Source organism: Mustela lutreola, chromosome 2 (genome assembly GCF_030435805.1).
Source record: "Mustela lutreola isolate mMusLut2 chromosome 2, mMusLut2.pri, whole genome shotgun sequence".
NCBI lineage: Eukaryota > Metazoa > Chordata > Mammalia > Carnivora > Mustelidae > Mustela > Mustela lutreola.
Genome location: NC_081291.1, coordinates 52,363,033 through 52,387,304, shown reverse-complemented (window position 1 = coordinate 52,387,304; position 24,272 = coordinate 52,363,033). Strand labels below are relative to the sequence as shown.

At 53.4% G+C, this 24,272-nt stretch overlaps 1 protein-coding gene across 11 annotated transcripts in view; it reads left to right on the top strand.

Moving 5' to 3' along the window:
- Positions 1-24,272, top strand: part of ATP2B2 (ATPase plasma membrane Ca2+ transporting 2) — a 367,144-nt gene extending 342,872 nt beyond the window's left edge. For 8 of the 11 annotated variants that reach the window (XM_059161728.1, XM_059161734.1, XM_059161732.1 and 5 more), the window contains 9 exons: positions 1,674-1,853; positions 2,043-2,130; positions 5,157-5,263; positions 5,703-5,894; positions 8,461-8,674; positions 10,319-10,530; positions 10,689-10,796; positions 12,642-12,824; positions 21,168-24,272. In XM_059161728.1, coding sequence (XP_059017711.1) covers positions 1,674-1,853; positions 2,043-2,130; positions 5,157-5,263; positions 5,703-5,894; positions 8,461-8,674; positions 10,319-10,530; positions 10,689-10,796; positions 12,642-12,824; positions 21,168-21,479 — 1,596 coding nt within the window. In that variant the 3' untranslated portion in view covers positions 21,480-24,272. Of the gene's footprint in view, positions 1-1,673; positions 1,854-2,042; positions 2,131-5,156; positions 5,264-5,702; positions 5,895-8,460; positions 8,675-10,318; positions 10,531-10,688; positions 10,797-12,641; positions 12,825-13,993; positions 14,166-18,282; positions 18,338-21,167 lie in introns of all 11 variants that reach the window. The other 3 variants (XM_059161736.1, XM_059161735.1, XM_059161733.1) reach the window with 1 other exon arrangement.

Here is a 24,272-nt window from a genome sequence, read left to right as displayed (position 1 = left end):
TTAAAATTCCCAAGGGCAGGAAGGGGACCAGTGGGCAGGTGTTGTCCACAATCAGGTTATGAACCAATGTTCTAATTCTTTATTTGAGTTTGCTGGGCTGCCATGATGAAGTAGTAGCACAGATTAGGGGCCTCCAACAACAGAACTGGACTGCCTCACAGTTCTGGAGGCTGGAAGTCCAAGATCAGGGTGTTGGCAGAGTTGGTTTCTTCTGAGGGTCGTGAGGAAGAATCGGCTTCAGACATTTTCCTCTCCCCCAGTGCCCCCCCCCAAGCTTACAGGGGTTTGTTGGGAATCTTCAGCATTTCTTGACTTGTGGCAGCAACACCTAATCTCTGCCTTCATCCTCATGTAGCATTCTCCCTGTATGTGTGTCTGGGTCCAAATACCCTTCTTCATAAAAACCCCAGTCACATTGGTCTAGGGCTACTCTACCGACCTCATCTTGATTACCTTTATAAACACTCTATCTCCCAGTAAGGTCACATTCACCAGCACTAGGGGCTTAAGACTTAAATATATTTGGGGGGCCACAGAGGGGTTGGGCATGGCCATAGTTGAGCCTATAAGAGTCTTCAGACCCTCTCAGCAGTGGCGTGGCAGAGTAGGAATGGGAGTGAGCTCCCCAGACACTGTGATATGCAAGAGGAGTGGTAGTCAGACTCCACCTTTCCAAGCCTGAGATTCTAAGGTACTTTGGTCTTCTTGTACAACTAGATTTTCTGCCCTTCATATGTCTTCTTCCACTCAAAGACATTTTGCAGCAAATAGCAAATATTACCTTATTATTTTATCATTGGTCACTGCCCATGGGTCAGAAACCCTTGTTCAGTTGGTCTGTGTTGTGTGTGAAGACCTGCAGCAGCTCCAGGCTGGTTTCTGCATCTTAATCACTGGGCAAATAAGTCCACAGCTCTGCATAGGAGCAGGGGGATGGGGGGTGCCGTGTGGGGCTTACTCTCTCCTGACTGGCTGCATCCACTCTGGCCTGATTGGCCCAGGCATCAGTCTATCATTCGTTACAGGCAGAGAGGGCAGGAGGCAGTCCTTACTCTCTCATGGCAAGGTCCTATTTTACATGAAGTATAATCATTTGTATTTATTCAAAGTCAGTGTCACATTTTGTAAATGAAATGCTCCCAAATGCAGTGCCCCCACGCCCCCAGCCAAAAAAAAAAAAAAAAAAAAAAAAAACAAGCAAACAAAAAAACCCTGAAAATGTGTGAACATATTTCTCACTGAGTTCACAGGAACTGTGCATATGAATAAAGTAGGGACACATGTCTCTTTATAACAGAGTGTTCTAACCCCACCTGGGGTGTTACTGAGGACTTTCTCAAAGTCCTTGCCCCTAAGTCAGGATAGCCCGTGGTTTCATCTCAGAAGAGACCATCATAGTGTTAGGTGGTAGCTGCCTGGGACTCTGTTGAGAATTCTGAGACCACATCGGGGTTTAATCAGCAGATTCTGTGATTGATTAACGATGCCTGCCATGGACACAGGATGGAAGGAGAGGGTCTATGTGCCATATGTGCTGTCAGCATCTCACAGTCATCAAGGCCCCTTCCACTAGAACTTCCCATGAACAGGCCTCACTCTGGAATCCATAACGGCAGTGATGGCCTGCCCCAAGGGTGCTCACCCCCACTGCTCCTGCCCCCCTCAACTGCTAGGTCCCAGAAGCCATCCGCAAGTGCCAGCGGGCAGGCATCACCGTCCGTATGGTCACTGGTGACAATATCAACACGGCCCGGGCCATCGCCATCAAGTGTGGCATCATCCATCCTGGGGAGGACTTTCTGTGCCTGGAGGGCAAGGAGTTCAACCGGAGAATCCGCAACGAGAAGGGAGAGGTACTTGCCCAGCACATCTGTCAGAGGGATGAACTGGGGGGTAGAGGGTGCTGCCTGGGAGGCATGGGGGCTGCATGACTGTACGGAGGTCAGCCAATGTACCACTCAGGGCCCCGTGACTTTGAGTGAGCCCCCTCCCTTCTCCAGACCTCAGTTTCTCTCTCTGAGCCTTTCCCCATCCCTCTCCAGATTGAACAGGAGCGAATTGACAAGATCTGGCCAAAGCTCCGGGTGCTGGCTCGCTCCTCCCCGACAGATAAGCATACCCTCGTCAAAGGTAAGACTGAGGGGGCAGTTCTGAGGCCAGGACCCCCTCCTCTCCTGGTGCCTGCAGCTTCTTTCCAGGACAGAGGGCTTTTGCATGGGGCTTCCCACACCTGGCAACACCCTTGTCTCCCCCTCACTGCAGTCCTGGGAGGCCCTCTAAGAGCCCTAGTGATCTGGAGAGGTTGTGAGTCTTCTCTCTGCTTTCCACTTCTAGGAAGCAATGGGACTGGGTCTGTCTATGTCCAAAACTCTTAGCCTAAGGGTCGGATAGGGCCCACAGACATGTTGTGGTTGGTTGGTATAGTACCTTTTTTATGTTGAATTTGGATGACTTCGAACGACTCTCCCCTCACATTCAAATCAGTCTTCCCTGCTCCTCATTGTCTGCTATCCAGGAGACTTCACTTCTTTATGTTCTCAGTCTGCCCCCCGAGCTTGTGAGTTTGAGAGACCCTTGGTCTGCCTGGTGTCTGAGGACCCCAACCAGCATCTGTAATGGGGACCCGCAAGAAGGGCTATCCTGGGAATAGCAGCCTGAGAGATGAGGCCAAAAGCTAGCATCCTTCTCCTTCCTTGTCTTCCTCCAGAGAGAAGGCGTACCACCTATTGAGCCCATGTAGGTGGCCAGGTGCTGGGCATTTTTAGAGTCATACAGCCCTGGCTTCAAGTCCTGGCTTGGCTGCTAAACTGTTCTATAGCCTTCGGCAAGTCTCTCCTCTTCTGGGACTCAATTTCTCCATCTTTAAAATGGCCACTGAAGGTCAGGTTTCTCGCTGAGGTCATCCCTGGGGCATCTTGATTCCTCTCCCAAAATGCTGCCCAGGACATTAGTGGAGGCAGATCCGGCTTGGTGACAGAAACACAGCACCCCAGAATCACAGATATCAGAGCAGGAGGCACCCCCAACCCACCTCCATTTCTTCTTCAATGACTCATTCATTCAATTACTCATTCTCTTGATACGTGTTTTTGAAGTACCTAAGTGCCAGGCCCTGCTCTTGGCAAACATGGTCCTTCCCTCTTGGAATTCATGGTCCGATTCCACCCAGCAGACATTAAATAGATTTCCTTGTACAGACCTAGAGGTTGTATTGATGGAAGAGAAGGTTGGGGCCCTCTGTTGGCCTCTTATTCAGGCTAGGGATGGGTGTCACATCATAGGCCATCGAAGGTGGGTTGAGGGTCCAGGAGAAAGGGCCTGTGTTTCAGGTGGGGCAGAGAACTGCACTGTGAAAGACCCGAAGCAAAGATTTCCAGACACCTTCAAGAAGTAGAAAGAAGCTCACTTGGCCAGGCAGGAGGAAAACTCAGCGCCTTCCCTGCTCTGGAGAAGCACATAGGAAAGCTGAGGGAACCAGGGGGAACAAAGGCATCAAATGCCCAGTAGACAGAGACTGGAGGCTGAGTGTTGGCCAGGTACTCGGACTGCTGCCAGCCAGGGGAGCAGCCCAGGATGATTCCTGGAGCGCATGGCCTTGAAGAGGGTGAAACTTGGACACATGCAAAGGGCTAGGGGAATGGTTGGTGGCTACAAAGGCTTCTCCATTCGGGGACCCTTTCCCTCATCCCACAGATGCTGCTTGCCAGGCACAGAATAGGGAGAGACACATACCGGAGCTACAGTGATCTGATTAGGGCAGGTGAGGGTCCTCAGGGAGTCACAAAGACTTCCCCAGGAGAAGTGGCATCTAAGCTGAGACTACAGTTGTGGGGCAGGCACAGCTAGCCGAGGGAAGAGCCCGGGCAGACAGGTGAGGGAGCCGGCTTTGCAGATAGTCATTCCTGTGACTGGAGCACAGATTGAGCGCGGCCAGAGACGAGAGAAAATCAGAGAATGGGTGAAGCCTGACCACCAGGGATTTCGAACTTTCTGATTAGAGCTAAGAACATGGATGTCACCCTGAGGCCAGTGTGGGTAGTGATAGAATGACTCTCAGCTGGGGTGGAAGGGACAGTTCAGTCCTGGGGGCGGGGGTGGGGCAGGGGTCGAGAGAAATCCCAGCACTGCTGTGCAGAATGGACGGGCAGCCTGGGGTTGGTGGGGACCAGGGGGGATGCTGCTGGCACAGGGGGTCGGGACAGAGAAAAAATGAAATTGTTCCTGTGGGATCTTGGAGCGGAATCTGCAGACGTCAATGACAGATGTGAGGTGTGGGGTAAGAGAGGCTCATGCCAAGAGTGACATTCAAATCTCTGTCCTGTCCATTAATGTATCTTCTCAAACTCTACATGTGCCCAATGATGACACACTTCACCCATTCTTTTCCACTGGCCCCAGCTCAGTGACTGGGCCACGTGCCATCTGTTTATTCTATTTGTTGAATATTTTCTTTTTATTTATTTTTTCTTTTTTTAAAGATTTTATTTATTTGATAGAGAGAATGAGAGACAGAGAATGGGGTGGGAGTGGAGAGGAGCAGAGGGAGAGGGAGAAGCAGGCTCGCCACTGAGCAGGGAGCCCTATGCGGGACTCGGTCCCAGGACCCCAGGGTCATGACCTGAGCTGAAGGCAGGTGCTTAATCGACTGAGCCACCCAGGCTCTCCTGAATATTTTATTGAGAGTGAATGTTTGGAGAGAGGTCAAGGCCAGATGGTGGATCAGGGGCCATTGGCAAATGGTCTCCTCAGGAGTGCCTGAACCCCCAGGTAGAAGGTGCTGAAGGAGCAGATGGTGGGAGAAGGGAGGAGCTCCTGGAACCCAGGCAGAGGGAGATGCTTTTCCAGCTGGGGTGGCCACCCGTGTGGCCAAAGGCTGCAGAGAATGAAGAGGGTGCTGGAGAGACCGTCAGGGCCCAGACCACAGAGGACCACCAGCCAGCACAGGGCTCAGGTGCCCAACATCCCCAGCAGGTGCTGGCAGCTGTGGGCAAGCCTGGAGTTGGGAAGAGCCACAACTAGAGCGGGGAGGTAGGGCAGGGGCCATAGAGGAGGCTGGGCCCGGCCTGGGGTCCTCCCAACAATCAGGGCCAGCCCCAGGCTGCCTCTGGCCCACAGAGTGTCCCAGGGCCCTGACACACTCCTGCCCTGCCCCACAGGCATCATCGATAGCACGCACACCGAGCAGCGGCAGGTGGTGGCCGTGACCGGGGACGGCACCAATGACGGGCCTGCGCTCAAGAAGGCTGATGTGGGCTTCGCCATGGTAGGGGCAGCTGGCAGCGGGCCCCGGGGTGGGGACTGGCAGGAGCTCCCAGGCAGGGGGTATGGGCAACACAACCTCAGACTGGCTGTGCGGGACCCCCAGTTCACACTCAGCTCACCCACCATCTACCTCACATGCCCAATGCTCTCAAGGCTCAGCCCGGCCCCCAGGGTCTTCCTGGAAGGGTGGAAGAGGGCTCCCTGCCATGATGGCTGTGGGAGAGGACGGGCCAGGGAAAGGCTTCCTGAAGGCAGAGTTGTCCTCAGGGCGCTGGGGCTAGGAGGAGAACATGCACACACACCCCGTGTGGTCTGGTCGCTCTGGGCAGCTGGGCCTATGCATATGCCTATAGGACTGGGGGTGTGCAGGGCATGAGAACAGCATTGCTTGAGCTGTGCACCACCACCCAGCCGCCGCACACAGGCTCCTGTCCCCACAGGGCATTGCAGGCACGGACGTGGCCAAGGAGGCCTCAGACATCATCCTAACAGATGACAACTTCAGCAGCATTGTCAAGGCAGTGATGTGGGGCCGCAATGTCTATGACAGCATCTCCAAATTCCTGCAGTTCCAGCTGACGGTCAACGTGGTGGCTGTGATCGTGGCCTTCACGGGTGCCTGCATCACGCAGGTGGGTCCTCCGGTGGGGGGCGGGCGCGGGGGTAGGCGGGCAGGATGGGGCATGCCAAAGCCTGGGGGAGCCCCTACCAAGGACCAAGAGTTGCATCACAGACCTCAGGCACAAGCACCAGCCCAAGGAAATGAAGCTCAGCTAGGCGAGGGGCTGGCCCAAGGTCATCTGGCAAATAGGAGTCGTCAATCCTCACCTACATGGCTGCCTGACCCAGTCACAGACCTGGTCCTCTCTCCAGGAGGAAGAAGAGGTCATCCTCAAAGAAAGGCAGAGCCCCCAAAGGGAGGCAGGGGCCAGGCAGGGCCCATGAGGGGATCAGGCTACCAGCTGGGGGCAAGGGGCCAGCAGGGGGACTAAGACTTCGGGGGCTTAGTTCCGTCAGGAGTGTGGCAGAAGACGCCTGTTTCCCTGGGGCTCTGAGGCCAGGTTGGGGCTCTTTGTCACTGGGAGAGGTAGTTGTCTGTCAAGATCACCATCTGGGGCCCCATCCCAAGCTCAGGGGAAGCCAGCCAGCAGGCCTGAATGTCTTCAGCCTCACTGCTTCCTCGCCCAGCCCCATGAGGCAGAAACTATGATAATCCCCATTTTACAGAAGCAGAAACTGAGGCTCAGAGACTGGATGAACCAGGGACCTGCCATTGTTCCTGCAGCCTCCTGCTTTCCCCTCGGGGCTGACCGGCCTGGCCTGGGGAGGAAAGGGCCAGTATTCTAAGGCCTCCTGGCAATCACATGGGTAGACAAGCTCCTATGCAGAGAGGAGCCCCAGAAGCCCAGAAGGCAGCACTTCCCCAGAGAGCTTTGTGGCCTTGGGAATGCTGCTCCCCTCTGCTGCATTCTGAGCCACTGGCACTGCATGTGGCAGCACCCCAGTACCATATTCTGAGTCAGAGCTGTGACGTGGCTGGTGGGTTCCTCTGCTGAAAGGACCCACTCCTGGTCTGTGGATGACTGACTCCCTCTAGTGGTGGCTCAGGGAACACTCCCACAGCACAGCCGCTCCTGCAAGGCTCCTTGGGGGACCCCCACTGATGCCAGATGGGGAAACAGGTTCAAAGAAGACTACCAGTTTGCCTAAGGCTTTAGATTGAGTTGGTAGCAGGGCCATGCAGGACTTGATGGGGAGATGGGGGGCCCTGACCCCAAGGCACATGTCAACAGAGAAGGCTGATGAGCAGGGAAGAGGTACAGGACACGGGGAAGGTGGCTGCTCTGGGGCACAGGTGGGAGAGGCGGCCTGGAGGAAGGGGCTCTGATGAATCCAGGAGTGAGTGTATGGGGAGCAGGCAGAGTGGGCCTCGGGGGCTGCACTAAGAAATGATAGAGGGGTAAAGAACTGCTTAGTTTAGGCTACTAGGCTTACAGGGTCAGTGGGCTTCCTGAAGGAGGTGGATGAAGCTAACACTAGAGGGGGAGGCCTGGGCTGGAGAGAGGGTGACACTAGGGAGAGGTGGGCAATGCAAGCCAGGGGGACAGGTGTGGAGAGGAAAGCAGGGCTAAGGAAGGGGCCGTGGGGGGCACAGAGTTAAAAGACTGGGGAAGAGGAGCCCTGAGGGAGAGGGAAATTGAATGTTCAAGGAGGAGGGGGGTCAGGAGAGTGGGGTCAGGGGCCAAGGAGGAAACTATGGCCAAGAGAGGCAGGGAGGTCAGTGAGAGGAGGCTGGAAAATGCATCTCCTGACTGTGACAGGAAAGGTGCTGGTGACCTTGGAGAAGGGGATTCGGGGGACATGGACAGGCCAAAGTCGGGCTGCCAAGGACACGATACTTGGGGGTACAAGGGGACAGTTGATCAGCTCCTCGAGGCAGTGTGCCCCACATGATATGACTGTGCACTGAATGGTATGACCATATGATCCCAGTCTCAGCCAGAGAGAGACATGGAAGGATCCACACCAGAATGTGGATGGTGGTCTCCTGTAAGTCAAAAGATCACTGACGAGTTTCAGCTTCCTCTGTTACTCCCTACTCACCTGAAATTTCTACCATGGATGTATGTTATTTCTGGAATCATAGATACACACAATAATTGCTTAAGGTAAAGTGGGATGATGGGGTAAGAAGGAACTGGGCGGTAGTAACAAGGGGACAGGGGTCATAGGCACTGTTGGTGGGACAGCAGAGACCAGAGCCACAGATAGTGGAGGGGAAAGCAGCAGTGGGAGGCTGAGAAGACAGGATGTGTGCTGAAGACAGGAGAGAGCTTGACCTTAGCCAGGAGAGATGTGTCCATGGGGGCTGAAGGGATGGACAGCACATGGTGGGGAAGTGGGTGAATTTACCAGAAGGCAAGTTGCTGCTGACCATCAGGCCTGGAAGACTCAATTTTCTCCTTGGGGGAGAATGGTGGTCAGGTCTAGGCTGTTCTTCAGGGAAGGGAAGGCCCAGCAAACCTGTGGGGTGCCTGTTCAGGAGCCCAGCGGACAGGCAAGCTGAAGGCAGACCCACTGGGCAGAGCCAGCTCAAGACACCAGCAAGAAGCTGCTGAGGCCCACACCCGGCCCTTGGTAGCAGCAGGTGTGGCCAGCCTCCCCCGTGACAGCCTCCCCCACCACTGCTGTTCCCAGGACTCCCCTCTGAAGGCCGTGCAGATGCTCTGGGTAAACCTCATCATGGACACGTTCGCCTCACTGGCACTGGCCACGGAGCCACCTACCGAGACGCTGCTTCTGCGGAAGCCATATGGCCGCAACAAGCCCCTCATCTCACGGACCATGATGAAGAACATCCTGGGCCACGCCGTCTACCAGCTCACCCTCATCTTCACCCTGCTCTTTGTTGGTGAGTCCTCCACCAGCCCACCTGGGATGCCCCAGCCTGGACCCGGCATTCTGGAGTCACACCCGCCCTCTTGTCTGCCAGTGAAGTCATGGGGCCTGGGGCCATGCAGTGAGTTGCTCAAGGTCACATAGCAAGTCTTGCGCAGAACTGGGCCCTGTCTCAGATCTGGCCAACCCCAAAGCCAGGGCTCTTCCACCAATGACGGCTCCAGGCACGGAGTACACACTAGGCAAGATGGCACCCAGGTTCAGCTCTCTGCCCCTCACAACTGCTCTGGAGGGGCCTGAGACTCTGGCCCCTTCCCTGACTCATTCCTGCACCTCTCTGGGCCCTGTGCAGGCACCCTCACTGACCCCTCCTCAGGGAGGGAACAAACACCTGCAGAGCCTCCCATGATCCTCCCAGCATTTTCCTTTAGGCTGCTTGCTTCGTTTAGGTCTTCCCCGAACTCAGCCAGGCAGGCGCCTGTCCACATCATGCGTTACAGGGAGTGCCCGGCGGCACACAGGGGTGAGGGGACCTGCCACCGGCTAAAGACTGGGCCTGGATCCCTCAGGTGTTTCAGAGAGGACGCAGGCAAAGCCTACCCCTGGGTCACAGAGAGGCCCAGAGAGGGAAGGGGCTGGCTCACAGTCACACAGGGAGTCGGGGCCAGCCAGGAGTCCCCAGCCTGGGTAGGGCCCCTCCGCATGAAAAGCTGGGCTTTCAATGCCAATGGGCACTTGTCCTCAAGGTCTAGGGTACAGATGTGGATTGGACATGGATCCTATTGCTTAAAAGGCAGTCCTCTTACATAAACTTGGAAGGTGATACATTGGCAGGACTATTGTCAAGGTTATCTTTAGAGTCTTCAAAGAAGCCATGTGAATGCAAAACTAGGAGAGAAGGCTGCCGGGTCGGGGAGGAGAGGGGGCAAGTTCCTGGTTTATTTTCTGGCTTCCCCCTTGAGCACCTACTCTCAGCGGTCTTGAATTCAGCTAGACACCTCACACTCAGAAAACCCCAGAAGCCCTCCTGGCACCTGCTGAGACAGCTTTGCCAAGAGACATAGGATAGCCTCGGGCCTGTCATCAGTGCGTGTCCACACAGCAACCTAGGGGCTACTCTCTACCCATCCTGTGATAACTCAAATACAAGAGATTGAGGCCACGGGACTGGAGCCAGCCTGGTCTAGAAGCCCCAGCCTCCACATAGCAACCAATATATCCTAGAAGAGCTCCAGAAGCTTCCAGGGGTTGCAGCAAGGGCCATCACTTACAGGGAAGCCCAAGGCCTCCCACCAGGGATTCTGGTTCACAACCCATTCTCCCAGTCTTCCCAGTCCAGAAGAGTTTGCCAGCTGGAGGTCACTTTCATAAATAGAGTCACCTGACAGGACAGGTTAAGGCATTCCACCTTTAACAGGTTTCCACAGAAAAGCAGAATAAAGTTCACCCAACCTCTCTCCCTAGAGAAAAAAGGGCTTCATCATCCCTCCACGCACACTCGGGACCACCCAACAGTGCAGCCCCCCACCCCGGTATCCAGAGCGCCGCCTCTGTCTCCGCCTGACCCACCAGGCTGTGCAGAGGAGGCCCCCACTCAGGGCCCAGCGTCTCCCCCAGCGAGGCCCTCAGCCCCGCTCCCGCCCTCTCGGCTTGGCAGGTGAGAAGATGTTCCAGATCGACAGCGGGAGGAATGCACCCCTGCACTCACCACCCTCGGAGCACTACACCATCATCTTCAACACCTTCGTCATGATGCAGCTCTTCAATGAGATCAATGCCCGCAAGATCCATGGCGAGCGGAATGTCTTCGATGGAATCTTCCGGAACCCTATTTTCTGCACCATTGTGCTGGGCACTTTTGCCATCCAGGTAGCCAGGCCCTCACCCAACCTGAGCCGGGGTGGGCAGTGAGCAGCCGGCGCCCCTTGGCTGTGCCCTGCGAGTTCAGACTCCTGAGTTGGCCCCTGACTCACTCTCTGTGTCTCTCCCCCTCTCTCTCTGTCCCTGTGCGCCCCTTTGACCTCCAGATAGTGATTGTGCAGTTTGGGGGGAAGCCGTTCAGCTGCTCTCCCCTGCAGCTGGACCAGTGGATGTGGTGCATATTCATCGGACTGGGAGAGCTTGTCTGGGGCCAGGTAAGCTCCAGGGGGGGGTTGGAGGAGCTGGACCAGGAATCCTCCAGTCCCAAGAATGGGTCCTGACTCTGCCATGGACTCAGTGTCTGATCCTAAACAAGGCCCTCCCCATCTCTGGGCATCTGAGTAATGGGGGTTGGCCCAGGTCCCACATACTGGTCTTTAGGGTACCACCACTGTGATTTTTGCCTTATGTCTACATACCTCTGAAAATATTATTTGTTTGATAGTTTCTTTCAATCAAACCAGTTTTTTTATTGAAATTTGTTTCAAAAGGTAGCTTTATATTAACATGATTAGAAAATCAGTATCATATATCATAAAGAGACACTAACAAAATAAAATAATAACATAATGAGAGAAATGTTATTAAACTCAAACTCGATGTCATGGCCTGCAAAGGCTCAGCGCCTGAAGCCAGCTAGTTGTTTAAGAGGATAATTAATAAGTGGTATGACACCAAGCAGATTCCTTAAGAGAGCTCCGAGGAAATGTAGGAGGAGTGAGCTCTGCCTTGGCTCTGAGTGACGCAGTGCTGGGTCTGACATCCTCTCCCACTTGGGGGAACTGTGGGCTAGATGCTCTGTGGGGGCCCTTCCAGCTGTGACACAGAACATTCTCCCACCAGTTCCCTTCCCTACTTTTGTCCAAATCCTAGGCATGTGCGCGCACACGTGCATGTACACACACACACACACACACACACACCCCTTGCCAGCACTCACTACTTGCAGGCTGACCAGCTTGTTAGAAGTACCTGGAGCCGGATCTGTTAAAGCGTCTCTATTCCCAAGATGCTCCATCTTCCATCTAGTGGGAGCCCCAAATGGCCTGAGACATTGTCCTTGTCTTCAAGCTGTTCCAGGCTTGAGTGGAAAGTTACAGTAGCAGAAATTAACTAAAAGATAGGAAGAAATTTTAGTTTCATCCAAAAGGTCCTTCTTGAAACTTTGGAGCTTCTTCGGAAAGTTGATAAACTAGATTTGACTTAGAGAGCCCATTCCCTGGGCACCCTCAGAGCCAGGCCATCTTTATCCGCCTGGCACCCACACCTTCAAGGAGCTCTTGGCATCCGGAAGAGCAGACTCCTAATGCCTGAGGATGATGCCAGGGGGCAATGCTGAAACCTCCAGGGAACCCATGAGTCTGTATGCAGGCCAGCCCTCATCTGTCCCTATAGGATATGAAAGGAGTCTCTGATCTCTGCCACCTCAACCTCCCCATAGGGCCTCGCTTTCGCACCTCGGGCCCATGAACAAGCCCTTTGGAGGGCAATTAAGGATAAAAGCATATCCCCTACTCAAACTTCCTCCCATTTCTGGGAGGGCAACCATTCCCAGAGTCCCAGGACTGGCTGCCCCCATGGGATCCAGGCCCTGCACCTCTGTTGCCCACACTCAGCTATCACAGGACCCAGTGATCAGCAGGAAGGAGCCCAGGGACCTGAGGGCCAGCTATGGGCCAGGTTCATGTGCAACAACTTAGACACACCATCTTGCTTAATCCTCAAACTCTGAGAATCACCCCCAGCTTTACAGATGGGAAGACCAGAGCTCAGAGAAGTTAAATGACTTACCCAAAGTCACATGACCTAGAAGGTCTGGGGTATTCAAGGTCACACCTGTCCAGCTCCTAAACGCCAAGATTTTCCGCTGTGCCCCCCAACCCTGGATGACTGAGTGAATTACAAAGCAAATCAATAAGAATTATAAAAGATGGAATTGAGAAACAGGTAGGATGAGTTAAGGCTCGAGCTGAGCATAACTAAGTGGGGAGGGGTGGCAGGTTAGGGAGGAGGCCACCTGAGGGACAGCCCCCATCACCCTGATGCTGGACCCCCTGCAGGTCATCGCTACCATCCCGACCAGCAGGCTCAAGTTCCTAAAGGAGGCGGGCAGGCTCACGCAGAAGGAGGAGATCCCGGAGGAGGAGCTCAATGAGGATGTGGAAGAGATAGACCACGCTGAGAGGGAGCTGCGGCGAGGCCAGATCCTGTGGTTCCGAGGCCTTAATCGGATCCAGACCCAGGTACAGGAGGCTCCTGGGGCTGGGTCACACCTAGCCAGGGCGGGTGGGGGATGGAGGTGGGCGTGCTCCGTGCCACCCCACAGGCCTGCAGAGACAGGGCTCCGGCTCTGCTCTCTCACCTCGCCAGCCTTCGGTACACCATTGCTCCCCACATGCACGCTCCCGTGACTGCTAAAGAAGCTGCAGCCTCCTCAGGAAACTTCCATCTCACCCCCCAGACCAGCGAGGGCTCAGCCCAGGGGTAACACCTGCCATGGGTTTCCGGGGGAATGCCCCTCAGTGGGGAGGGGGCCTGAGTGCTGAGGTGAGTGCGGGGCTCTGGTCAGGGGTGTGGGGCAGCCACCAGGAGGGGCGGTGCAGGGCTGGACATGAGTCCGTGTGAGGCCAAGGCCAACCCGTCTCCCGGGCCCAGGCATCAGCCTGAGAGATCCGGGCATCTCTGCACATGTGGACATATTCCCCACCAGGGCCTTCAGACACTGCCCTCCAAGCCTCCACCACAGTGTCACAGCCACGTACGTGCGTGGCAAGAACACACATGCAAAGCACATGTGGGATGAGTTTCTTCCCAGCCCCCCCACACACAGGCCACATGCTGTCACATAGCCCTCTGCCCGGGCTGGAGTTCTAATCCAGGCTGTGTGTTCATAGCCCTGTGGGATGAGGGACACAGGGGACCAGGAAAGTAAGAGAGGGTGGGCCTCTTGCCCAGACCACACCTAGGCAACCAAGAGTAGATCACCTGGGCTGCTTCACACCCACAGGGCACTCCTGAACATTTCCTCATTGGCATTCACAGCACCCCCCCCCCCAGTTTTAGGGGTGACCGAGGTTCAGGAGACAGTCCTCTCGGAGAGCTGGGGTGGGGTGCGGGGCAGGTGTCCCACCCAGAGCCTCCCGACACAGCCAGGCTTTTCCTCCCGCAATGAAAACCCCAGTGCGCAGCCCTCATGGCCAGCCCTCCCTGGCACTCTGGGGCCTACAGAGGGGCCTGGCACTGAGCAGATATCTTTCAGAGCCTTTGAGTGTGTCTGGTAGTCTTTGTTTGATTTAAGTCACGTTGTCGTTGTCACCGTGGCTGCGGCTGTGCTCGTGCCGTTGCGCCTGTCAGTCGTGTAGCTGTGTGTCCGTTCTTCTCGCAACTTGTCTCGTTCTCTCCTCCGTTGCAGATTGAAGTAGTCAATACTTTCAAGAGCGGGGCCTCCTTTCAGGGGGCCCTGCGGAGACAGTCCTCCGTCACCAGCCAGAGCCAGGACGTAGCCAATCTCTCTAGCCCTAGTCGCGTGTCGTTGTCCAATGCTCTTTCCTCTCCGACCAGCCTTCCTCCTGCTGCAGCTGGGCGTGAGTGTGAATCCTTACTGCCTCGGGTGCCACCGACGCCAGTGCTGGGCGGGCAGGGGCCGGGGCACCAAGGACATGGGGGGCAGTCAGTCATGGTGAGGCCCAGGGGGCTGAGGGGACACCATCATCGAGGAGGGTCCCCGTTGGTCAGGAGAGCATAGCCAGTCATGGGGTGGCCGTCTCTTGGTGGGCCAGGGTTGGCTGGGGTCAGGGTCAGGGGCTTAACCATTCAGTTAGGGGGTCGTGAAGGTCAAAAGTGGCCAAAAAGGTCTGGGTCAGTCAAGGATTGGCATCTGGTGGGGAGTTTACAGTGATCAAATGCTCTAGCCCACCAGAGGGTCACAGTGGCCAAGGGGGGGCAGTCAGCCAGGACAGCAAAGAGTATGCCAATTGGTCTAGTGCCATACTCAGACAGGAAAAGCCTGGCCTACACGGCCAAAGTCAGAGTTGGCCAGGAGATCAGAGTCTCACAGTTAGTTAGGCGTAGGGTTACCGCAGGTCAAGACCATCAGGGATCCCAGTCCGTCATAGTGGGGTCCAGCCAGGTGAGGGGTCACTATTGATCAGAGGTCCTAGTCGGGGAGGAGTCCCAGGCCACCAAGGAGATCACAGCCTGAAGGCCCCAGTCACGGTAGTTCAGAACCCTGTGCCTTCTTCCCTTATACATCCAATGGCATTAGCTGCCCTACCCACTACTACCCTGCCCGATGAAGGTCTGACCCCTTCCTAGAGAGGACAGTGCTTCTTACCCATTCAGCTTGACCTCAGGCAGAAAACAGTGAACAGACTTCACTTCTTGGCTGGGTGTCAGCAATCCCTGAGGGATTTGGTCTAACCCATGGTTTCCTGCCCTTCCTCAACTGAGGGGTAGCGGGGACTCTGGCCCCCTCCATCTTCTCCCTCCTGCCAAGCTCACCTTCTCATGCCACCACTTCTGACCTGGATCTCTCATCTCTGGCCTATCTAGATCTTTCTGAACCCCTCCATAGCTTCTGGCCCCAGAGGGAATAAGAAGTCTCTATTTACCGCCTACCTTCCTTACCTTGTCTCCAGTCAGCCCCTCCCAAACAGCGGGGGAGCCCCTAGTCCAGGTCTTCTCAGATTGCCACAATGTATATGCCCCAGCCCTCAAGCTTTTGATGAGGAACGGGCTCTGGGTTTCATCTCTCCATACCCCTATTCAAACACAGTACACCCACTGCACACACCCCTCCCACTGAGCAGGAGAGGACCTAAATGCCAGGTGGGAACTGGGCCACCTGAGCCCTCTGACGGGAAACATGAGCCACAGAGAGCCTGTTGCTGATCTATGCTCATGTCCCGTGATTGTTCAGGGGGTGCAGCCCTGCCAGGTAGGCAGGGTAACAGGGACATGGCAGAAAAGGGAAGAAATGCCCTTCTGGGTTCATTCATAGCACAAAAACCCAGGGATGGGGAGACCAGGCAACCCAAGGTGAAATGGAGATCTGTTTGAGCAGACAGGGTCCAAGTCACGTTTCCGTGACAGTCACTAGGAAGCACTGCCAGGTTTTCTCAGGGCAGGAAACACTTTGGTCCCATCCTGCCCCTACCCGCTGCAGCAGAGAGGCTCCCTGAGCTAACCTCCTCCTGCATCCACTTAGCCCTGGCTTTGCTCAGCACCATCAACTGTCTTGAAGTCCAAAGACCAAGTGTTCCAGTCTGGAGGTGCCTGGCTGGCTCAGCTGGTAGAGCATATAACACGATCCCGGTTTAAGTATAGAGATCACTTTAAAAAGGGGGCGGGGGGTTCCAGTCTGGAGAGCCTCTGGGGAAAGAAACCGTTTCTTTGGGTTCCTGCCATCCCTCCTGGTGACTCCCACATCCCTCTAGCTGGATCTGACCTCTTTGAGGCACGGTGCTTCACACTGGCCACAGCTAGAGCCTGTCTGGCATTTCTGGGCACGCAGGCAGACTTTGGAAGTCTTCCCGTGGCTTAGCCCCATACCTTAGTTCTCACAGTCCAGAGAAGGAGCTCGGTCACCTCAAACCTGGGCAACATCATTCTCACCTTTTCTTCTGTCCTTTACAAAACCATTCAGTAAGGCCAGTCAAGTGACACCCAGTTCTCAACACTCTTCAGAGACTACATCCATATCTGCTCACCCTCCACCCTCCATTCTCTCTGAGGCCCCAAAGCGGCTGGCCAGGCATGACCTCCTCATCCAGCTGCCACGCTTGAGTATCTTGTATTCCTACCCTCTACTGGAGAATCTAGACTGTAATTTGGGGTGTATTGTGGGAGCCTGACCATCCCCGTAGCCAAGAGTACTGGTTCCAAAGGGGAATCCCCCCAAATAGCTTCAACACACACATTTTGATCAAGATGGTCACAGTGTAAAAAAAAAAAATAAATAAAATAAAAAAAAAAAAAAAAAAAAAAGGGTGCCTGGGTGGCTCAGTGGGTTAAGCCGCTGCCTTCGGCTCAGGTCATGATCTCAGGGTCCTGGGATCGAGTCCCGCATCGGGCTCTCTGCTCAGCAGGGAGCCTGCTTCCTCCTCTCTCTCTCTGCCTGCCTCTCTGCCTACTTGTAATCTCTCTCTGTCAAATAAATAAATAAAATCTTAAAAAAAAAAAAAAAAAAAAAAAAAAAAAAGATGGTCACAGTGTGAACTCTCAATAAAAACTCCCAGTTCCTCCCTCACCTGAATATTTGCTATAACAACAGCATCTCCTCTGTTCTCCAAGGATTCTGAAGGCCCTCTAGTTACCAGGCAGGGTCTCTTCAGGAGTCAAAGGCTTTTTTTCCCACAAGGAGGTGTGACACCAGTAGTCGGGAGTCAGAGAAGGGGTTCTGGATTGGGTGGGCTGGAGAGGTGGGCTACCTCCCACCTCCTCTGAGCAGGCAGAGGCTTCTTCCTAGGGATTCTCCAGCAGAGGAGGGTGGCCCTGTGCATGCTGAACCCAAATGCCTGGGATCTTGTACCCTAGAAGGAGTTAGACCACCGTCCCCTGGGTTGCCAAGAGTTGACCACCAAGGCCTGTGGTGGGACACTGTCTGCTTGGGGCGGACTTCTGACCCATGACCTTGGGGTGAGGAGCCCCCAACCATCCCTCCCCTGGTACCACTGTGAGGTGGAGGGCCCCAGGTGGACAGGTGCATGCGGTGATGTGACAGGCAGGTCAGACTTGCATCCAGAATGTTTGGGAGGGAACTCTGCTCCACACTCTTGCTTTCTTCTTCTGACTGACGCAAAAGTGAGTTTGTTTTTTCCCCCCAAAACTTAAAGGCACACGCCTGAGGCTTTATACTTGAGCCCCACTCAACATTTTCCAAAGTAGTTCCCCCATCCTTCACTTCGCATATGCCTCACCAGGGAAACAGGAGGGAGGCTCTGCCAATACTCCCATTTCACTGAGAAAGGCCCTGAGGCTCAGAGGACTGGACGGACGTGGCCACGATCACACAAGTGAGTGGCAAGGGGTCTGACTCCGAGGTGCCTCATTTTCCCTACCATCCCACACCACTATCCAGACAAGCCTATAGCCTTGGAGCTTCCAGGGGTTGAATTTCCATTCCAGAACCAGTGCCCATGCCTACAGCCTCACAAAATGGAAAGGGGTCCATCCTCTGGGCTCTAGAAGGCCAAGAAAGCTGTTTCTCTGCTGGAGTCTCTGCCAGCCTGGCTGGGACTGGGGAGAAGGGCACCTTCGGGCTCTGTAACCCGAAGCCAAGCCCCCTGCCGCTCCTGCTTATATCCCTCAAGCAACTAACGCCTCTCAAACCACTTTTGTATTTAAGCAAGTTCATAGCAGGCTGTGTTGGTCAGCGAAGGTCCTCCTCCTTTGAACCAACCAGGCCAAGCAAGCACAAGAGACTCCTAACTCAGAACCGGCCACTTCCTGGCCACTACCACCCAGGGGGCATCTCCGGCTGCCATGCCCCCTTTCCCCTCCTGATTCCAAGGACTGCTAGGGCAAGGAGTGCGCATCTCTTAAGGGGAGAGATGAAGAAGGAGAGAAAAGAAAGCTGTGCCTCTCGTTAGCGTTTTGGTAACAAACTTAGTGCAATCTTGGGTTGGCGAGAAAATGGCTTGCTTCTGGGGTGGGGCCTAGACCTCTCCACTGTCTGAATATTCCATGTGTTTGTTTCCCTAGAGGGCTAGAGAACCCTGGAGACAGAGTTCAGCAAGAGAGAGTGAAATTAAAAGAGGTTGTGAGTCTTTAACCTTGAGCCTGAAATGAATGTGAATCAATCCCAGACTCTTGGCTTCCCTGAAGCCGGGTAAACATTCGAGTATGTCGAACCGTCCCAGCCTGTCCCAGCCCAGGGCCGACGCGTTCCCTCAGAGCCCTCCAAGAGGGGCGTGGGTCTCCTGCTCCCTTTGTGCTGATGAAACCACAAAGTCGGAACTCCCAGAGGCCGGGTCCTTTCCCCTCTCTCATCCCCCCATACCCAAGTGCAGCTTCTGCCCCAAAATCTCACTTTAGGGTAGGCAGGGATGGGAGGCGGAAGAGCTTTTTTTTCTTCCCGTATTTTTTTCATTTCAGCCGCGGAGAGAACCGAAGTGGACACTTGAGATGACCGTGGCGGGGTGTCCCGAAAAGTCTTGTCCCCACAGTCTTGTCCAGAGTAGTTCATTCTTTCTGTTGTCTCCATGCCAGGGGGAGGGCAAGGGGCCTGCATCTCATTGTGTGTCGTCCCCTCTGCATTTTCAGTCACATGATAGGGTCCCACCACCATCCCTCCTCCTCCTCCCGCCTTACTGCAATTCAGCCTCAGAACACACTGGACACTAGGCTGGACAGTTACAGTGGCGATGCTTCCCATTTGACAGATAAGAAAGATGAGGCCCAGGACACCTTTTTTGTTGGTTTCACTTAATCAAGGGTGTAATGGCCTGCTCTTCAGGAGATCAGAATATTTAATCATCTCTACAGAGCCACGAACAGGGAATCCAGGGAGAACGAGACCTCCGAGCAGTCAAATGGCTATCACGGTAGTCTGCTGGCTCTTGCTTGGCGCCTGATGCCTCTTATTTAAAGCATGATTCCAACAAGCAGGGTCCCCTGGAGTCCCCATGCCACAGCACATAAGAGGGAAAAGGGACAGAGGTGCTTTTGAGCAAACAAGGAAAAGTCACAACGAGTAATGATGGCTGACAAAGAGAGAAACTTTTATATATATATCTCAAAACTCTGGGGTCTTCCAGAAGACCAAAAGGATTACTGACCAACTTAAAGTTAAATTCTTCTCTGTGTACACTAAATCAAAAGGCACTCCTGTGCTGCAGAAACACTTCCCATGGAAAGAGTACAATAAACCCCATGCCAGGACACTTAAGACCACCAGCCACAGCCATCTAGAAAATTCACTTCCATGGACAGGGCTTTCCCCACTGCGCCCCACCAACAAGACACCCCTGGGTTTAGCTGAGAGGTCCACAGATCCTGGTACCACAAGGGCATCCCCACAAGAACCCCACTAGTTCTCTGCCCCGCCCATCCCAACCCACCCCACCCCTGCCTCAGGCCTGTGGTGTGGAGGTTCCCACTGCTCTACAGGGAGGGCCGTGAGCACACCCTCCAATCCACGGCCAACTTGGCTGAGGCTCTGCTCCTTGGAGGCACTGATGCTGCCTCGTATCCCCCCCGCCACCGCCTCCTCTCTGAGTTGGGGCTAGGAAGAGAGGAGGAAATACCTTTGTCCCAAATCCCATCTGCCTCTTGATGACCGGCATGGCTTCCCCCTCCCAGGAGTCTGAAGAAAGGGACCCGTCTCTCCAACATGAGGGTCCTGCTCCTCTGCACTCCATGAGGCAGGGCAGAGGACAACCAGTGAGGCAGTGTGTCTTGCCCGTGGTTAAAGCATCAAAAGTGGCAGAGCCAGGACTCAGACTCAGGTCTCCCTGACTATGAGTCCAGTGCTCTTTCCGCTAGTCTGGAAGACCTGATGTCCAACCTCCCTTTTGCTCTTCAGAAAACCATGGGTTCCAACTAAGACACAGAAAATGAAAGAATATACTTTTTTGTGCCTCGGGTCCACAGACTTTAGAATCCCACCCAGGGCTGGGTTTGGCCATCTGATTCTGGCCTCCTTTGGGGGGGTTTGTGTTTTCAAAGCACAAACAAAGAAATAAAATGCTTCAGGAAATAAGAGACCCCCAAAGTCAACTCCAATGACTGGCCAGGGCTTTGAGTCTATACTCGAGTGTTTACCTCCCAAATGCATGAAGGAAAGAAACGTTGGGTACAAAGACCTCCGTTCACATTGTCCAGGCTTCCAAGTGTAGCTGTGTGTCTGTCTGTGTGTGCCGTGTGGTTCCCGACCCCTCACCGTGGCATGCTCCCGCCCCTGAATGTCATCAGTCTGCCGGCTCCTCCGTGCTTTCTGGCTGCCTCTGCTCTGCACCCCAGAAAGCCCTGAGTTGGCTTTGGTTTGCTTTGCTGCCTTTGGTTTGATGTTCCTGTTCTCTGGCCCTCGTGTGTCTTCTCCCATCCGAGCTCATCCCACTGTCTCTCCTTTCCGTTCCTCTTCTGTTCGTGACATGTTATCTGTTCCATGTTGTATGGTTTCTTAACTGCGTGTGGTTTTCTTAAGATTAATGTTCTAAAACGAGCTTCTCCTCCTTCCTCCTTTATTCCCACCTGGTCCCGCTCCCCTTCTGCATGGTTGAACTTCTGCTTTAAAGTTAACAAGGCTCAGTCTCTCACTAGGTCTGGGTGCCCGCCGGAGTGGACTATGCTTCCTCTAACCACTGTTTCCCACTATCTCTGTGATGGGGCTTGATTCCTCCTGTCCTAATATTGGAGTTCTGACCAAAGCCAAAGCAGTTTTTAAAACCTCATGGATGCATATAACCTGAGCCCCCTCTCCCATTCTTCCCCCTCCTGCCCGTGCTCATAACACCCAGCGACTGTGGATTCCAGCCGCCTGCTGTGCCCTAACCTCTCCCCATAACCCCTCCTCCAAGCCCCCCCCCAGCTTGGCTGCTGCCCCCAACTCCAGGACAGTGCTTCTCACCCCTGTGCTTCCCTTGCAGATTCGCGTCGTGAAGGCGTTCCGTAGCTCTCTCTATGAAGGTCTAGAAAAGCCTGAGTCTCGAACCTCCATCCATAATTTCATGGCTCACCCCGAATTCCGGATCGAAGATTCACAACCCCATATCCCCCTCATTGATGACACCGACCTGGAAGAAGATGCCGCGCTCAAGCAGAACTCGAGCCCGCCGTCATCGCTCAACAAGAACAACAGCGCCATCGACAGCGGGATCAACCTGACGACTGACACAAGCAAATCAGCTACCTCTTCAAGTCCAGGGAGCCCCATCCACAGCCTGGAGACGTCGCTTTAGCTGAGGACCCCGCTGCCACCCACCCCCCTCCCCGGGCCCATCCATCCAGGCACCCAGCTCACCCAAACAGCAACGAGCAACAACAGGAAACCAAATACTGGCGAGAAAACCAACATTTCCACCCAACAGACCCTTTTTCTGGCTGCGATGCTGTTTGAACTCTTTTTCACTTTGAGGCAAGGGGTGGGATCTGCTCGGGGAGGGGGGCTTATGGAAGTGAGCGATTTTCCGAGAACCAGCCCTTCCCGGCTCCCACCCAAACACGGACCAGCCATGCACCCGCCAGGCCACCATGTCCCCTGCATGAATGTACTGGACACTTCCAGTCCTCCCCTTGTTTGGTTTTGGGGGGGTCGGGGAGGGTTATTTGTTTGTTTTCTTAGGCGGGAACTGCAAACAGACTCTTTTCTGAGACTATTTATCCAATCCACTGGTCTGTGAGTTTTTGAAATGCTTGTGCAGCATGGTCTCAGTTGTATAGGTTAATTTAACAACTTTTTGAAACTGCAAAGCTTAACTCGCCTAGTAAATTTGCACCAACGGAACCGAAGAACTTCATAGACATTCATGAGGTTATATCCATTTCTTTGTATCTATATCAACGTATACTTTTCCAAGACTGTATACGTCCATATAGATATGTGTGTATATATATATGTGTGTGTATATATATATATATACACATACGCGCGCACACACACACACACACACGGATATATAAAGTTTTTTTGCCGGCATGTTGCCTTGTTTCCGCTTAAATTGCTCTATTTTAACTTATTTATGTCCTAAAACAAGAATGTAATTTGTTTACAATCCTGTAGATAACGTCCTTGGCTATTTGTATGGTTTAAGAACACTGGCGGCTGAGATGCTATAGAAAACAGCTCAGCCCAACAGACACTTCCCTGGATTGCAACCTCGATGTTTTACAATAGCCATGCTCTGATTTTTGCCTGCTGTTTCCGTTCAATCATGTCACTACCACGGGAGGCTCAGGCAGAAGCCAAACGGGACAGAAGAGGAGTCTCCATCTGGAAGGGGGTTAACACCGTGCTCCGTGCTCCGTAGACACAGGGAGAGGAGGAGAGAAGGCTTCCTAGGTTCGCAGCACTAATGGCGGGCCCGGCCCGAGGATGACAGGGTCCACCCAGCTCTGGTGGAAGACTTTTCTCTCGATGAAACTCACTTGAGTTTACTAAGAGCATTTCAAAAGGAGGTTCTCTTTGGCACTGTCTGGACAAGTTTGAGGTAGTGTTGCAATATTATAAATGCTACTGTGTTGATTTTTTTTTAAGTAATTTAGAGGTTTATTTACTTATAAATTGCAGCATATGAGCTGTTGGCATACTGGATGAGGATCATGATGGCTTGCTGCTTTTATTTTTATTTTTGAAGAAGAATAGCCTTTTTCTCTGCACTATTTAGATCCGAACGAACCTTATGATGTGTATATTGAGATGTATTCAGTGTGATTTTTAAACCAAATTGTCTTCCTGTAGTCGCAATATATACTGTAGCCTTTTGACAGCAAGTCTTGCTTTCCCAGACAGAAAGCCATTCTGAAACCCTACAGTATCACAGGTGAGGAAAGGTGGTTATTTTTCCCCCAAGACAATAACAGCACTAGTAATCCCACTTAATGAAAGCTTATTTAATTGTACGTCAGCCTCTTAACTGCTAAGCACTTTGTGGGTATCAGCTTTTTTCATAAAAGAACTTTTGTATTTAATACAAAGTTTGCTTTGAGACTTTTCAGCATACGATCTTTTTCCATAAACTTGTACAGTGCAAAAGACATTTTGAATACCATGATCGATGACGTCCCATGCTTCGAGGAAAACCAAACACTTTCCACCTCGCTTGCGAAATTCATTCCTCATACTGACCCCTTCCCACGGTTGCTCTGTGTCAGCTCGGCCCTTCCCTTCTCCAGGCCCAGAGAATTCTTCCACAAACAAGATGAGAGCCACTCGGGAAAAGAGCCATAGTCAGCTGGGAGGGCCTACGGCTAGGTGGCTGTTGAAGGAACCTGAGGCTTTGGGATTCCAAGTCAGCCCATCCCACCTGGCAAAACCATCCCGGAAGGAGGACTTTCTGTGTGTGAGAGCATCACCTGAACGTCGTGAGGGAATCTCTCTGAATGTACCCAGCAGAGAAAACAGCATCCCCAAGGGGGTGACCAGCCCTCAGATGTGCTTATTGGATTCCAATACAAACACCGCCAAAAGCCAGCCTGCTGTTCTCCTGCCGAGAAAGTGAAGACCTCCACGTGTGACAAAACCTGGAGCAGCTTTGGAACATGGTGTTTTTTTGTAGTTTCCTTTCTCAAGGTTTTCCATCACCCCACCTTCTTCTTGGTTCCAATCCTGTGTCCATGACCTCATTCCCCGATAGCAGGAAAGCCGCACTTGCCCCCCATGCTCCCTGTTCGTTTGGATCAGGGACACTGGGAAGACAGGAGGGCTTTCTCTGAGCGAAGCCTAGCTTGGGGAACAGGGAGCCATGAAAGTGACCGAGGACACCCGACATCAGTGTTGGTCTTTTCTTGTCAGGGATGATGGATGCACACACACACACACGCATACACACAGAGGAAATGATTGGTTTGTCAAAACTCACTGTAGTACATAAAGCTTGCACTCTGCGTCCTATATCTAGCAGCATGGGGTACGTTTGGCAGTTCACCCCATTAGGGGGTCAATAATTTATGACCATTCATCTGTTTTTATGAATTTTTTTATCTAGACAATAATTGTAAATAAAGAACTCACCGTCTCTGTTCATTTAATACTA